At 43.2% G+C, this 15,827-nt stretch overlaps 2 protein-coding genes across 2 annotated transcripts; one reads left to right on the forward strand and one right to left on the reverse strand.

The window, feature by feature from the left end:
- Positions 1-543: 543 nt before the first annotated feature.
- LOC143337904 (ER degradation-enhancing alpha-mannosidase-like protein 3) lies at positions 544-10,081 on the reverse strand. Its single transcript, XM_076757895.1, has 21 exons — positions 9,799-10,081; positions 9,191-9,671; positions 9,027-9,072; positions 8,753-8,853; positions 8,037-8,076; positions 7,760-7,872; positions 7,420-7,573; positions 7,133-7,267; positions 6,844-6,949; positions 6,557-6,654; positions 6,242-6,367; positions 6,041-6,124; positions 5,863-5,946; positions 5,566-5,690; positions 5,244-5,409; positions 4,966-5,123; positions 4,742-4,859; positions 3,600-3,773; positions 3,298-3,463; positions 3,010-3,201; positions 544-2,710 (listed from the first exon to the last, which is right to left on the reverse strand). Exons 2-21 carry the CDS (start codon positions 9,340-9,342, stop codon positions 2,439-2,441), a joined length of 2,610 nt encoding a protein of 869 aa, XP_076614010.1. The 5' UTR covers positions 9,343-9,671; positions 9,799-10,081; the 3' UTR covers positions 544-2,438.
- A 1,026-nt stretch (positions 10,082-11,107) lies between these two features.
- Positions 11,108-15,813, forward strand: LOC143337908 (annexin A3-like). Its single transcript, XM_076757901.1, has 14 exons — positions 11,108-11,220; positions 11,611-11,650; positions 11,758-11,805; positions 12,007-12,094; positions 12,246-12,340; positions 12,455-12,568; positions 12,662-12,752; positions 12,882-12,961; positions 13,395-13,451; positions 13,853-13,946; positions 14,313-14,408; positions 14,561-14,619; positions 14,966-15,088; positions 15,266-15,813. Exons 2-14 carry the CDS (start codon positions 11,639-11,641, stop codon positions 15,323-15,325), a joined length of 1,017 nt encoding a protein of 338 aa, XP_076614016.1. The 5' UTR covers positions 11,108-11,220; positions 11,611-11,638; the 3' UTR covers positions 15,326-15,813.
- Positions 15,814-15,827: the final 14 nt, after the last annotated feature.

The following is a 15,827-nucleotide window of genomic DNA, read 5'->3' on the forward strand; positions in this document are numbered from 1 at the left end:
AAACAAAGGCCAAGATTCAGTGACCAGGGCTGGAACAAAAAACCTTTAGCTGGCCAGAGTCTGTTTAAAAAAAAAAAAAAAAAAAAAAAAAACTCTTTCTGTTAGTGATCAAAATGGACATAGATCCATACAAGCAGCAGTAACATTTCCATAAAAACAACACGGCTCAATTATCATATGGGAACTATCTATAACTGAATGATGACTACATGACGAGCAGGAAGTTCATGTGCTCAGAACTATTTGAACATTCAGAAAAGTGAACAATGTGAATCATTTGCAAATCTGCGGTGTAATGTTTTTTGCCATTATCAGCATCCCCACTGTCGCTATCAATAACGTCATCCTTCTTATGACTGTACTGTTCCATGGCAGCTGCTCCCATCTGGCACAAAGGGTTCTGAGGTCTGTCTCGTGTCCTCCTGACAAAAAAAACTGAGCTTAGTGACATGAAATGGCTCAGGGGAAGCCACGACTGCCCCTGACGCTGAAAATGTAATATTAATCTATGACTCAGGGGGAAAAAAAAGAGGAAAAAGGTTTGAAATTGTGATTTTTAATTTATTGACGGGACTGCCTCAGCTCACAGTCAGCAACTAAATACAGAGGAGATGTGAAACAGAAGCAGGAGCCACATCACCCATCTCTTTTGGCACTTTTTGACTTTCAGGGACCGATCAACAGAAACACAAAACAGCTGGACACAGAAATTGAATAGCATGAAAAATAAAGAAAGGAATCCCATACTTCTTTCCATGGTCCTTTTCTCTGGACAAACAGAGAACACAATCCACTGTCCTGAGGTATACCGGTTGGCAAAGCCTCATATAGGCTCAACAAAAACAACAAAATGTCATGTTGGATTAAGACTTGAAACTAACTGAGCAGCATCAGGAAACGGTCCGCTATGCAAACAAAAATGAAAACATACTCTGGCAAAAAGAGTGTTTTTCCCATACAAACATAAACTCACATTCCAGGTACCACAAAATCACACAATAACTTATTAGTGAGAATGAAGTAAGTGAGCAAACTGATGAAAGATTTATGCATCTTTCTGGATGTTTACACGCCGTTATTACACATAAAAATGCCCAAAATGTGGTTTAGTTAGTGTAGTTTGAGTGTGACAGATGAACAGCAGGTACATTTAAGTCTTGACCAAAGAGACAGCGACACCTTTCCATTAGAATTGTTTTTAAAGTAACCCTGCAGAGCGTTCCTTCAACTTTAAGATGGATATAAAGACTGCATCATTACACAATGGGATGATAAATGACTGCAATTAAAACTGCTTCTCGCAACACACACAAACAAATGCAAAGACAGGCTGAATGGTCATTTCTGTTTGACACTGGCATAGATGATCATACCCGTGTTTCAAAGTGCACAGCAGTGTGGAACTGCAGGCCCACCTGTAATGCTGCATCTGCACCGAATCAGAGTGACTTGAAGACTTCAGCTGCAAGGAAACCAGCTTTGGTCATTTCTGCGATGCTCTTAAGGTGGCACGATTCATTTCAATTCACGGTGGTTGATCCTACAGAACTGCTTGCATGATGACGGTTTCATCTGATAGCACTGATGTTTTAGCTGAGATGCTTCCTTGGGCTTTACAGTTATTACACACTTTGCACACACACGCGCACACACACACACACACATTATAGCAAGAAGAAAATGCTGAACACACACACACACGCTTCATCAATGGGTCAACTTAGCAAACTGCATTCACTCTCGAAATTCCCTGAAGTTGCTTACTGGTACAAAATAAAATAAGCTCTCCAAATTGGCCCCAGCTCATCTCCTTCATCTGTGTACATTACTGAGAAGTTATGGTAGTGAACTCCACCTACTGGCCACGTAATACTCCATACACCATTACTGAATAGTTAACAGTAGTTCTTGAAGTGAAAAAAGGTGCAACCTACATTAAAAACAAACTGCATTGCATAAAAACCTAGCTGAGTACAATTTTTTTTGCCTTATCTATGTTGTCCTCTAAGGTGAGGTCATTTTAAGTTCTAAAGTCAATGATCTATGTCATTACCACCACGAACACCTTGTATGTGCCTACGATAGCAACACTACAGGATAGGTGTAGGCAGCACCAGCATCTTAACCTACAGCTTTTGGCCTTTAACTACCTAACTTAGTCTCATGATCCCTCCTGTCAGAGTGACCGGCACTGCACAGAATAAAAGCTTCACTTTGACTCTATGTCTAATAAATACAGAACCACCTTCAGGGTTCAAAGTCAAGACAGGATGGCAGTGTGGCCATCACACTCCCCGATTCCTCCATCAGTTGTAAACATGCGGGCTGGATCAGTTAGGGCTCCACGTAGGGCAGTGAGGGGCTCTGAGGCACATGCCATTCAGAAACTGACGACGGATCAGTGTTAGGAAACTTGGCTGCTTTGGGATCAGCAGTAATCAAGGGTTTGTGTCTGGTCCACTGTCAGAATTTGGGGATTGAGATGAACCCGCTGAGCACGGTTCAGTTCTGTCATTCTCCGCTGCCCCTGTGCAGAACTCCTGCTGCTGCGACTCTCCTCCGAGCTCCTCTTCCTCCTCTTCCTTGAGAAGTGCCTCCTCTTTCTTCAAAACAAACTCCAAGGTGGGCCCCCTGGCTGCTCCTTCCTCCAGCTCCCCCTCCTCTGCCAGGCGGAGTTTGATGTTCATGCCGAAAGGTTTTTCTGTCTTATCTGGGGGGGAACCAATGAAATGCACAATTAAAACAGTGAGAAGAATTGAGGTTTGTCAGAGACAGTAAATAAGATTTCACATTTGAATCCAGTCGTGACATAATTTGGCCAAGCCTCTGATTTATTTGAAGAAATATAACAACAATAATATAAGATTTATGTCTTCGGGCTGAGGCCTGAATGCTCAGATAGGCTGGGGAAGTTTAAAGCATCAATTCATTCATGGGATTTGGTGACAATAGCGAAAACACAGAATATCGCCAGCCTTGTTCTTCAACCTTCCTCGTCCTGGGCCTTACCGTGTCCCAGCTGCCTCTCCTTGGGCAGCAGCAGTACATCCACATTGCGATGTTCCTCCAGAGCAGCGGTGAGCACGGCACCTTCGCGGCTGAACAGGAAGACCAAAGGCAGGGTGATGTCTTCAGTGGAGTCCCCATCTCCAACCATCTGGAAGAGGGGAGTCTCCTCGCTATTACTTCCCTCACGGTGGTCTGAGAAAGAGAATAAGCCAACATTTGGAAAAATCCAGCCTTCATTATCTGGCAGAGCTCGGAGGTGGCTTCAGCTCCTCTGGTAATCATCCTCACCTATGAAGATGACTCCTATGGCTCCTGCCTCCTGCAGCCGACGAGCCTTTGCAGCAAACATGCAGTCACCGCGCAGTGCCAGAGCGATGTGGCCTTTAAGCTCCACTGCATTATCTACTGGCCCACATGCAGTGTAGGGGGAGGCTTTCATTATGCTGCCCTTCACCTGAGAAGTGCAGGTAAAAAAGAACAGGTAATGTTTGTGTAGTTGTGGAAAAATCTGTACCATTTTTAATTTTTGGCCATGTTATTGTTATGATGTTAATACTGTATGCCGTATTCTTGTCACATTGGAAGCTCACCCCGTGCTCCTGCTTGGTGAGGTCCATTCCGAACTTGGCAGGTCCTGCTGTGAGGACCATCCTGCCCAGAAATGGGGGAGATATGAGCTGAACGACATGAGGCACCACCTCCTCCTCCTCCGATGTCTGGCTCACCTCTGCCACAAGTTTTACCCGGTACACTCCTTTATGTTCCTAAAGGGATTCACATTTAGAAAACAAGTGCCACGTTTAACTTAAGAAAGGGAAGCTGTATGCTATCAGCACTTCAAATTTTGCATTCATTAGCCTGACCCAATTTTCACTCCACTAAAGCTGCTATTAACTCTACGCTCATAAGCCGTTTAAAAAAGCAAAATGAAATTGGTAATCTATTTACTATGATTATCACATTTCCTTTTTCTCCTCACTGCTGGATACCTCATGATACCAGAGCAGGCATACTTACTGTGAACACAGAACGGAGCATAGCATAACTGATAAGATGATGAAGAAATCAATTAAAATTTCATTTGACTTACAATTTCCTAAATCCACACCGCTCAAAGCAATGTTATTTGAAAGGTATAATTGGCTTAACAGCAGGTTGTATAATTAAGCTGTTTTGACTGCTCTGCTGAAGCATGCTTACAGGATAAAAATGCATAGTTCAGTGGGTTGTTTTGTTGTTGTTGAAGTGCATCATTGGAAGCAAATTGACAAAATCAGGTCTTAAATCAGGAACTGATGACATGCCTTGGATACTTTTAACTAAAGCTAAAAATTGTGCCATTATGACCTGCTGAAAAACATACTGAGTTTGCATTTATTACAACTGGCACACGAAGGTATATTGCTCAAATGGTGTGAAAATGACACATGGCATCCTCTCTATCATGTTTATTTTTTGCTGTTTTTTGGACAGTATCGCTATTCGTTTAACAAGAGAGCAAACGGCACACTGTAGCTGTCAGTTCAGAAGTTTGTCTAAACCGTCTGTGCTTTCAAGGTAATATAGAGACAATCAAGTCAGGGAGGAATTTTCAGCTTTAACTCCCATCTTGCCTTCATTGTCCTCCAGGTTCTTCTATCCTCAATGGGAAAGGCATTTGCCGCGACCATAAAATGGCCTGTGAAACACGCAGAACGCAGGTCATGAGGTGAGTACAAAGTAACTAAAATACCTTATGACTTCTGGTGCTTCCTGCCATGACCTCATTCAGCGGAGTGAGAGAAATGCCCATGCTTTTCAAGAACTCCACTGGCTCCATGCCATTATCATGGAGCGGCAGTTCGATTTCCCTGTAAAGTACAAACGTACCTAAGTTAAAACTCAAAGTAATCATGGCTAACAGGTTTCACTAGAGATGTCGCTCTAAAATCAAAAGTCCCTTGCGACTGGACACACCTGACAGGTGAGGGGTGGAAGGCTCGTCCCACCCCGGTGAGGTACTTGTAGCCGTCCCGGATGGTTTTGGCAAATGAGGGGTTGTTGGGGAACAATGTCTCCATGCTGGGGCAGGAGTGTGTGAACAGGTCTTCCTCTTGAGAGACGGGAACAGTCTCCTGAAGCGTACGACCGACAGTTAACACCTGTTAGCTCATGCGTCAATTCATATATTAGAGGGTCAGTTAGCAGTTTAAGCACAAGTACAGCGTTAAATAGTAATTACTCTTTACTTTTACCGTATTGTTGCCCTGACAGGGCAGCTTGGTGGTGGAGAGAGATACAGGGAGGAGGTGAGCCTCTGTGGTGAAGATGTAGTCGTCAATGTCGATGGGCAGCTCGCTCTTCTCCGAGAACAGCAGGTACAGATATTTAAACATCTCCGCCAGAAAGAACGAGTCCATCCTTCACACACAGATATACATATAGAAAAAGACGTTATCACACATTCATATGAGGTATTTTGAGGTTTCACTGCAGCAGGTTTTAACAGACCGCTACCTCTAAGGTTACTTAAAAAATAAGCCAGTGGAAACATGCAGTGCAGTGGCATTTGTATACCTGTCTTCATGTGTCCCAGTGCGGACATCCTGCACAGCAGCAAACCCGCAAGGCACCCTGGCGTAGGCATTGAGCTTTTCCACGATGGACTGTCCCACTCTGAGGTAGTAGGGGTCGCCAGTGGCCTGCAGAGATCAAGATATTGACCACATTGCTTATATGGAACATTGAGTTTGCTATAAAAATGCTTTGAGTACAACAGCGAAATAGCATCAGTAATAGCCTACTTACAACTGACCCGGGGTGTCCAAGTTTTAGACAAAAGGTAATCATACTTTATGTCTTTAGGTTTTTCACCTTATAGAGGTAGTAGGTGCTTTCTGCAAACTCTGGTCTCAGTAGGTGTTGGCCCCAGTGAACTCTAAACTCTGTAGTGAAAGCCTGCAGGGACATTAAGCAAAGATGTTAGTGAATAGTCAATAAAGATCACCTCTTGATTCACACTCTATCATACTTTTATCTGTAGATCCTTTACCTCCGGAAGAAATTTGTGCTGTTTGGTGACTTGGTAAAGCATTTCATGAGTCTCAATAGCTGGTTTTAGATCTCCTCTCAAAACCTGCGTGAAAAATCAGTGTCACTCCAGAAACATGTGACAATGTCTATGCCTTCTACTGTGTTTTTAATGGTAGTAAACAGGATTAATTGAGTGCAATGTTAAGACAGCATCCCTGACCTGTAAGCCAGGGAAGAATGCCAGGAGAGAGTCCATCCAGCTGCGCACGCTCACAGTGGGGTTGTGCATGTGTACATTGAGCAGCAGGGGAGGCTGACTGATGTACTTCATAATGGCACTGTAGTGCTGTTGTACACAAACATCATGAAAAATATATTAGCAAACACAGAAAAACCTCCTCAAGCCACAATCACAATAAGAACAGATGGGCCAGTAGTGGAGCACTGATGATGATGCAACAAGAAGTACAATACAACAGGTGCCAAATGCTTGGATGTTGATTTCTATGTGGGCACGCAGTGATGGAGGACTTACAATGTTGAACCTCTCCAGAAACACGTTGTCTCCCAGAAGGATGTAGGCCTTCATCAGATATTCATAGTATGAGTCGATACCAGCACCAACTCCACTGTCTGCAAAAGAGATGTGAGAAGACAGTCAAATTACTGCAACGCGGTTCATGCAAGAGCTGTGGAATACAGTATGTACACAGACAGTACATACATATATATTATGTATGAATTACATGTGTACTTCTGAATAATCAATTATCTGTATCCTTTGACTGTGAGAGAACAATATGTGTGTTTAAATTGCCTCACCCCTCCGGACCCATTCTTCATTATGGATATTGATGACAGTTCCAACCAAGTCACTTCCTCTCTGTCTCCTCTCCCAGAGGACGTCCAGAGCCTTCCTTGCATTTGCCTGTAAAACAATAATTATGACATCCTGAAAATGTTTCCAGAAAAGACAATGACACATTCACATACATACATCTTCCAACAACTGCCATCAGTTCATCAGCTATGATTTAGAGAATGAATAATGTTCTTGTGCCATACTCTTACGACCCTGATTCCAAAAAAAGAAGCAGAGGGGAGGTAATACCTCAAACACAGACTCTCCTGACAGTCTGCTGAGGGCAGCAAACTCCAGGATCATCGTTCCAGCACATGCTGTGCAGGTGTCTGATTCGGTGCCTGTGCGTGAAAGTGGGTTTAGGACTCCATACCGCAGATTCACCTGGAACAACCCAAAAGGGAAAAAAAATAATCTTCACTCAGCTCAAATTATTATTAGTTCCTTACTAACATAAGTAATATTATTGTCCATTAGTTCCTCTGTGGTGCACTGATGGTAAGACCAGTGATATTCAACAATGAAAGACAGAATACCTTAGGATAGGGAAGGCCACTTGTGGTGTTGAAGGCAGGCAGCAGTCGATGGCCCAGCTCTTTGGCCATGTGTAGGAGCTCATCACGATACCACTGCATCCTCTCCCCACGCTGCCGTAGCAGGTCAGCCATCACGTGGGCTCCCAGAAGCCCTCTGGGGAGAATTAAATGAAGAACAAAAAAAAAAAAAAATTACAACATTAGACATTTCTGTCTGGTAATAGCAATATGCTGAACATTCCACTGTAGTCAGATGTGGTTATAAAGATGAATCTGTCAAAAAGGGTGTAAAAGTATATAGTGTTTAAGTAAAGTAATGTTAGACAGACATGTTTCATACCCTAAAACTCTGATGTTGGTCTCAAACACCGATACCACCACATCGTTGTCCAGACGCACATCCCTCACCACCTTCCGCACTGCGTCCTCAAACTCATCAAGCTTGTTTAACACCTGCTCACACGCGCATACACACACACACAGGAACAAATAAATCCAATGTCAATATGGGGGGAAAGGGCTGAAAACAAACGCATGGTGAGGAAAAAAGACTCAGAAACCAAAGCAGATCAAACCTGACTTTTATGCTTGTAAAGAGTGGAAGAGCAAATACTCACCACCAGGGTATCAAGGGTGTCGATGAGTGTCAGAGAAAACCTGCAGAAAAGGCAGAGGAAATGTTGTGGTGAGAGCCTCTGGCACAGCACAGTGGAGGTGGCGTCCCACTTAGCCACTGGTCCAGTTTAATTCGTAATGAACCACAGAGTGCAAAATGTCCAAACTGTTGAATTTTCAGTGAATTACATTATGCAACAAGCACAGTACACAAATGGATGCATTGCACTGTGCATCCATGATTTACTGCCATCTTGTAAATTTCATTGACTTAAATTAGCATCAAATTCATGTATTCCTGTAAAAGTAGGGCATCTACTCTGTGCAGCCTTAAATCTGTTTAGAACAGCATCGTATTACAAAAACAAATGAGTCCTCATGTTTTATGAAAATGCAAAAAAACTTTTCAAAATGGAAATGACATGACATAGATATCACCTTTTGTGTTACACTCACATTCCCTTACATATCTACTCCCAAAAAAATTGATTCTTGACATATGAAATTTTGATAACATGTAGTTAAATTTTTCCAAGCAGCAACTTAGGAGTTTAAAAAGCAACAGTAGCACAGTCCTATGACGGACAGCGCTAAAGAGACACAGCAATCCAAGCCAGTTATTACAAATTAGACTTTGAAAAAAGGTAATAATGGCTTTGGTGTAAACAGGTGCCAACTGATTAAAACTACATGGTCTGTTTGTTGATGATGAACTTACTTCCCCAAGGAATCATCTATGTCCCCTCTATTGGGCTCCTGGCCCCGCACTCTCCCCCTGCAGCTCAGAGGCATCAGCTCATCTGCTGGATAGGCATATTTCTGCAACACAGTACAGTAACTGTCAAGCTTCATTTTAGTGTTGGTCTCACAATAAAGTTGTTCTTTTTTCTATAAGTGTTACTGGAGTTTTGACCTCTTCCGCTCCTCTTAACTTCCAACATGCAAATATAATCGCTGTAATCAGAATTATCACATCAAAGTGAACGCCTCACCATGTAACTGCCGTAAGCATGATCAAACATTTCAATGATCTGGTCCCTGCAGAAAGAGAGACACATACATTAATCAAATGTCACAATACTGCAGACTTCCACAGCCACTCATCCACATACACACATGAACAGTGTTATATGTTTCTATCTGGACATAGCTTCACCTGATGACAGTCTTCTCTTCCGGTGTCATGCTCTGGCCCTCTTGACATCTGGCCCAGCCAAGAAGACTGGCGATCAGTATGGCCTTCAGCATCATCCCTGTGCCAGACGTGCGAACCAGTTCCCAGCGCACTGTATTTCCTATCCTCTTCATGTAGCCTTGCCTCGGGTAAAGCTTTAATATAGACCAACAAACTTCTGTCCTTTCTCCAACGCCCCCACAAAGTCAAACAGTCCAGCAGGGACAGCTGTCCTCCTTTGGAGCCCAGATCACCCTCATTTTGGTACAGAGTCGGCTGTAGATAACCGTTAGCTACCCCCCAGCTCCATTTCCATGTTTCCACCGTGGTTGTTGTGTAGTTGATCCAGTATTGTTACGACCACCACATGCCCACAGAGCCCCTCAGCTGACCGTATCCATGTAAACAACAGAGTCAGCTAGCGACAGCTGAGTCTCGACAAACAATGACTGTTGACGTTAGCCTGTAAAGAAAAACAAGAGGGATTACCAAGCCTGGCTCATAAGAGAAGGCCCACACAGGGCTAACAGCACACCTCTTGTTCAACCAATAAATGTGAAGAAATGTGAAGAAAATATTTAGATATTTACCAAATTTATGGCACAGTGAGACAGTGTAGCTAACGCTTGCTAGCCATCACAGTGCTGGGAGGTTCCCTGCTGCTAGCCAGCTAACAAGTTGCTAGTTCGCCGCCAGCAATGCAGGTTAACTAAACGGCAGTCTTAACGGCTAAATAAAAAAAGTACGCTTAAGTCATCTTGGTCTAACACAAATGGTCCATTTGCCGTTCAAACTGATTATCATACAGTTAAATGCTCGATGACACGTCGCCAGGTATTACTAGGGCTATCCGGTACCCTGACGTCGAATCCCGAGCTGTCAAAGGACGAACAGCTTTTTTTTGGTCTTTGGGTTTAACCTGCCCTGAGCTACTACTGTCAGGCAAGCCTTACTCCCACACAAGCGAACAAGAAGTCTCCCCTTCGGCAATTTCCACTCTTCAAGCGGTTACATATGTAATCAACGAAGGTGTAGATAAGGATTATACTTAGAGTTGGATTCAGACAATGTTAACAGACGCCATAGTGTCTGTCCAAGCAGGGGGCGACGTTCCCTGGCAGTCTGTACTCAGAGTAAAATATCCACGAAACATAGTCCTTACTGTAGTATTTGCAATTGGCCACAAGATGTCGCAAGTGCCCCTTCTTCCCCTCCTCCTCCTCTCAGCGTATCACTGTCATACCTCAGCTGGATTTTATGCATTGATTTGTCGACCAGAAGTGATTTTTTCACCCTGGAGCATCAGCGACTTCCTACTTGCTCTCTAGAGGACATGGTTCTCTTTGTTATCACAACAACTGTCACCACTAAGAACAAATTAAGTTATTGATTAATTGATAGGATTGGTGTCTCCAGAGTCAGGTGCTGGATGCTGTGTGTGCCATACACGTCTGATTTGCCTCAGGATATTAACCATGACCATCTATGAATTTTGCTTATACCAAATGAATTTGTTTTGCAAAATTATACAACATATGTTTTCTCATTTACATCTACAGTACATGTAAGACAGTAATAAGCCAGTAACAGTAAGAACTGGAGTGGCCTATATGTAGATCAGAAGCGATCACGGCATGAATTTACCTCTGTGATGAAATTATGAGATAAGATCTAATATTTCATTCCTCTTTCTCTCAGGCTCATATGTTAGACTGAGAGCACATACAACTTCTGGCCCAATGTAGGTTGTTACAGAGTCTGTCTGCTAATTACTGCAATCTAATGGGCTGTAAGAAGAGAACAATGCAGTGTTTTACGCTCATGCACGACATCTGACGGGGCAGTGAGCTGTTACTGTGTACAAACGAGGAGGAGTTTGTGGAAAGAGTCTCTATGATTCAACTTCCTCCAGCTAATGATGGGCGTCGCCTTTTCAACTTCTCTGAAAGGTGCGGCGATTTCGGCCCGCTGAGAAATTCCTCCTCTGACATCAATCCTGTCCTCTCGTTTAGGTAAGACGAAAAATACAACTTTCTGGCTTTTGATCACAGTTTTTACGCGTGTGCACGCCGTTGTTCTCTGTCTGTGTTTGTTATGCTTTGCTGATCGGGGAAATGGTTGTTTTGTGGCGCACACAGGGTCTCACTCCCTTCACACGTGTCCTCTGGACTGTGCTGGCTCCCTCAACCTTTACCTGTAAAACGAGAGTACTTATTGTGAACTGACGTATTTAGAAGAATAATCCAATGGATTTGTTGATGTTTCCCGACGTGGATGACAAGTCAGAGGATGAAGTGGAAGAGAAATGTGCAGAGGGCCAAAGAACAGAGCTGTTAAAGACATAAATACCATTGGACAGTAATATGAAGATGCTGATACTGTGTTCTTCTTCTCCTCTCTAGGTTGAGACTTTCCTCTACAAACGTAACTATGTCTGTTTGGGTGAGTGCTTGCAGGCTATTTGTGGGTGACTCAAATTAGATTATATGATAAAAAATATGTGAAAAGACAGGTGGTAACTGAAGCATATTTGTTGACTTGTGTTGTAGGATGACTTGGACCTGCTCTTAGACTCCCCCTCCTCACTGACTGTGACAGTAAGTTGGATGCACTCTCACTTTTTGGTGTGCAGGAATATGGAGATGATAGATCTGCACTAATCTACACTTAGAATAAAAAATAGTGCACAGGGAGCAACATGTACTCCTGCTCATGAAGGTGTGCTGTTGTTTTACATGTGAAAAGTGGTGACTGGCTGATCCATTGTTTATGTGTGAGTGTGTTTCTGTGTTTATCAGTCCAGTGCAAGAGGAACTGTGAAGGACAAGCCCAACCTCAAGGTGGAGGATGATGTGTCTGCATTAAGGAAGGCCATAGAGGGTGTCGGTAAGTTAATGTGTTGCCGTTATCAGTATTATGAGACCAACATGAAAAATATTTTAGATTTGAGTAAATCTATCAGTTAGTGGAACAATGATGTAAACCCACGAACTCTCCAGGTGCAGTGTTGGTGCTCAGCTTGTCCTCGTCTTTGCAGGTACGACAGAAAAGACACTAATTGAGGTGTTGACCCAGAGAAGTAACGCTCAGCGTCAGCTCATTGCTAAGGCCTATGAGAAAGCCACAGGAAGGGTCTGTTGATGGACTTACTTTTCAAAAATGAAGAGTGCTGTGCCAAAGACGTAGAGCAAAATGAGTTTCACAACGGCGGAGTAAAGTTGTGTCTTATCAACCGTCCTTCATCAGACATTAGTAGCTGACCTGGAGGGAGACACTCACGGAGACTTTGAGGACTTGTTGGTGGCCTTGGTGACGCCTCCTGATGTCTACGACTGTCATGAAGTCATCAAAGCCATCAAGGTGAGATTGTGCTGAAGAACAGCACTTCACTGTTGGTGTTTTGTGTACATATGATCGCTTGTGTTTACCACGTTTTGTGTGTATCGCATTCAGGGTGCAGGGACCACAGAGAGTACGCTGACAGAAATCTTTGCCTCGAGATCCAACAGGCAGATCAAGGCCATGTCTGAAGCATATCTTGCAGGTTAGTATCGTCAACACAAAGTGTCTGTAACTTCACAGGTTAGGTCGTGACTCAGATGATTGTGCAACAGCAAACGGTCCTGGTGTAACGTGTCTATTGTGAAAGTGTCTGTATTGTGCTTAATTCAAGAAACTGGAAGATCGATGATTCATGATCTGCAGTCGGAGGTGTCTGGAGATTACGGCAAAGCGCTGTTCATCTTGGCTGAGGTACTGTGCGTTAAATTGAAAGAGTTATGTGCCACTGGAGTGCATTCCCAACAAATGAGGACCAGACCTAAAGCAGTAAATTCACTGGATCCAGACAGCTCTGAACATTCCCGTCTCAGAAAATGTGTTGAAAAAAGAAAATCATCCTCCACCTTGAGAGAAAACGTTTCATATTTCTGTTCTGGGACTGCTGCTAAAAATCACACTTTCTTATGTGTTAAAATGTGTTTTCTATGAGATCTGTAAATCTTTGGAAAGCTTGTCATTGCTGTCTATCAAATTACAGTGTTTAGCTTAGATGTTGAATTGTGACAAGTGTATTAAAAATGCCATATACAAAAGCTCTCCACTCAAATAGACAAACGAGCAAAGGCCACATATGTTGGACGTGTTGTACGAATCACAAACTATGTTCCCCTGGTCATCTTCGCAGGGGAAGAGAGACGAGAGCACCAACGTGGACGCTGCTAAAGCCAAAGCAGATGCGAAGGTATCTTAACTACATCTGAATCGTTCGTCTCCGCCTGTTTCTCAAACTTATGTAGAAAACTTCTGTGTTTTTCAGTGATGAGTGTTAGAGCCGCCATGCGGCTAATGTGGCAACAGGAAACATTGCAGAGCAGTTCAGTTACTGCATCAGGCAGATCTGTATCAGTGTGATGTGTAGTGTCGGCATACTTCTTGTTATTTTGACACTCATACCTTCACCTTCCACTTTCATGGCACTTGAAGGCACCACTCACACTAGTTAATGCAGTTCTGTGGCTGATTCAAGTCTGATGAACCTGCATTTCCAAGGATGACTTTGACATGTCAAAGTCATCCTTGTTTTGCAGCCACTGCATTTGTTTATAATCTAAAGCTGTGTGTGTTCACTCCCACTGTGCTCAGGCCCTGTATGAAGCCGGGGAGAAGAAGTGGGGAACTGATGAGGGGAAGTTTATCGACATCCTGTGCCACAGGAGCATTCCCCAGCTTCGACAGAGTGGGTACTCCCCTGATGTTTTTCCATAGATGCGAACATAATCGAATTACTAAGAGTTAACAGCCATGTCAGTGGCTCTGTGAGGCCGTACTTAGGCACAACAGTGGTTTGAGCTAAATGCTAACGTCAGCATACTACCATGCTGATGCAAAGCAGGTATGTTTGCCATGTTCACCGTCCGAGTTTTGCATGTTAGCATGCTGACATTTGTTTATTTATACTAAATACAAAGAACACTAGAGGCTGATTGGAATGTCGCTGGCTTTGCAAGTATTTAGTCCTAAATTGAAGTACTGGACAAATAAAATTCTTGACTTGATGATGGCACTAGATGACAAAAAAATGTAAAGTGTAATGTTTTGGCAGCTCTGGTCGAGTACAAGAACATCAGTAAGAAGACTCTGCAGGACAGCATCGAGAGCGAGATGTCTGGAGACCTGGAGAAGCTGCTGGTGGCCGTCGGTGAGCGAAATGTGTCGTGTGTTTGAGCCCAGACATTGAACAGCAGTCCAGCCTTATTGTGTTTCATCGTCATCTGGGATGTTAATCACTGCACATTTGAGACCCATTTATCATAAAATTTCTGACATTGTATTTCATTATTTTTTTCCTAGTTAAATGTGTGAAGAACGTTCCTGCATACCTTGCTGAGAGGCTTTTCAAGAGCATGAAGGTAAGCTGTGCAATATGCCCGTCTGTATCTTTTAAAACCCAAAGCTCATCGTTCAACCAGTGGCTCCTAAAACAAAATCCACATATTGTTTGCTTGCACCGTCCTTTTTGGCCACACATACAATTGTATTGGTCACCAGTGGTGTGGAAAGGAATGTTAAACCACTGTTTTATTGCTGCTGCTTTCACTCAATACGCCAACAGGCTCCAAAGCAGGAAACAAAAACGTCAAACTGCAGACGCAGAAGCAGCCATTATTGCAGGATAATGTATGTGAACATGAGCTGCTATGACAGAATAGACTGCTTTTTCTTTATTGCCTTTGCTTCTTTCCCAAATTCGTCAAGGGTCTGGGGACCACAGAGTCCACTCTGACCAGGATACTGGTCAGTCGCTCAGAGATTGACCTGCTGGACATCAGAGCTGAGTACAAGAAGCTGTTTGGATGTTCCCTCTACTCCCAGTTAGAGGTCAGTATGTGTCCACACAGATGACATTTAATGTGCTCATTACACTCTACATATGCTCAACAAAGGTTTGGTTTGAGACACTGGACAAAGTTTAAAACCTTTTTTCTGAAGATGGCGTGTTCCTACAACACAAACATGACTTCCTGTTTTCCTTTCCTCTCCCTCATGTTTGTGTAGTCTGAAGTGTCGGGCAGTTATGGTGACACCCTCAAGCATCTATGTGGTCAAGAAGACTAACTCCTCCCAACTCCTGTGATGAGTATGTGGTGTGAAAAGCAGCTTTACCCTTGAGCTGCTGGCAAGAACCGCATCTAATGATGAGGATGACCAGTCGCTGACCTTTATAATAGACATCACACTGATACATTAGCTTGAACTTCGCCCAGTGATGGCTGGAACTAACCATCTAGAAATGCTTCTTAATGTGGAATTCCAGTAATGCTCAACCAGACAATGACAGTGCAGCGCAGACTGAACGATTAACACACAAACACGTTTGAGGGAGCGGTTCGTCATGAAGATGCTGAATGTCTTTCTGAATATATTAAACTGTTTGTATTCAGTGTGACTGATAGTTGTCAACACCTGCGCATTTGTTACTTAAGTATTTTATCTTCTTGTATTAAAACACAAATAGTCTAAAAGTTGCCAACACACACAAGTAACTGTCATAACTTTCATGTTAATAAAAAAAACCTGTATTCTATTACTCGATGTGAGTAAGCGAAGAGACGCAACA

The sequence above is a fragment of the Chaetodon auriga genome, chromosome 19 (genome assembly GCF_051107435.1).
Source record: "Chaetodon auriga isolate fChaAug3 chromosome 19, fChaAug3.hap1, whole genome shotgun sequence".
Lineage (NCBI taxonomy): Eukaryota > Metazoa > Chordata > Actinopteri > Chaetodontiformes > Chaetodontidae > Chaetodon > Chaetodon auriga.

What these genes read in the sequence shown, in the direction of transcription:
- LOC143337904 (XM_076757895.1), bottom strand. Translation starts at nt 9,342, where the DNA reads ATGAAGAGGATAGGAAATACAGTGCGCTGGGAACTGGTTCGCACGTCT. An exon ending in ATAGATGATTCCTTGGGGAA is followed by an intron (nt 8,077 to 8,752) that starts GTAAGTTCATCA and finishes CCTTTTCTGCAG; the next exon opens with GTTTTCTCTGACACTCATCG. An exon ending in ACACCCTTGATACCCTGGTG is followed by an intron (nt 7,873 to 8,036) that starts GTGAGTATTTGC and finishes GCGTGTGAGCAG; the next exon opens with GTGTTAAACAAGCTTGATGA.
- LOC143337908 (XM_076757901.1), top strand. An exon ending in CCTCCTCACTGACTGTGACA is followed by an intron (nt 11,806 to 12,006) that starts GTAAGTTGGATG and finishes TGTGTTTATCAG; the next exon opens with TCCAGTGCAAGAGGAACTGT. An exon ending in GAAGGCCATAGAGGGTGTCG is followed by an intron (nt 12,095 to 12,245) that starts GTAAGTTAATGT and finishes TCGTCTTTGCAG; the next exon opens with GTACGACAGAAAAGACACTA.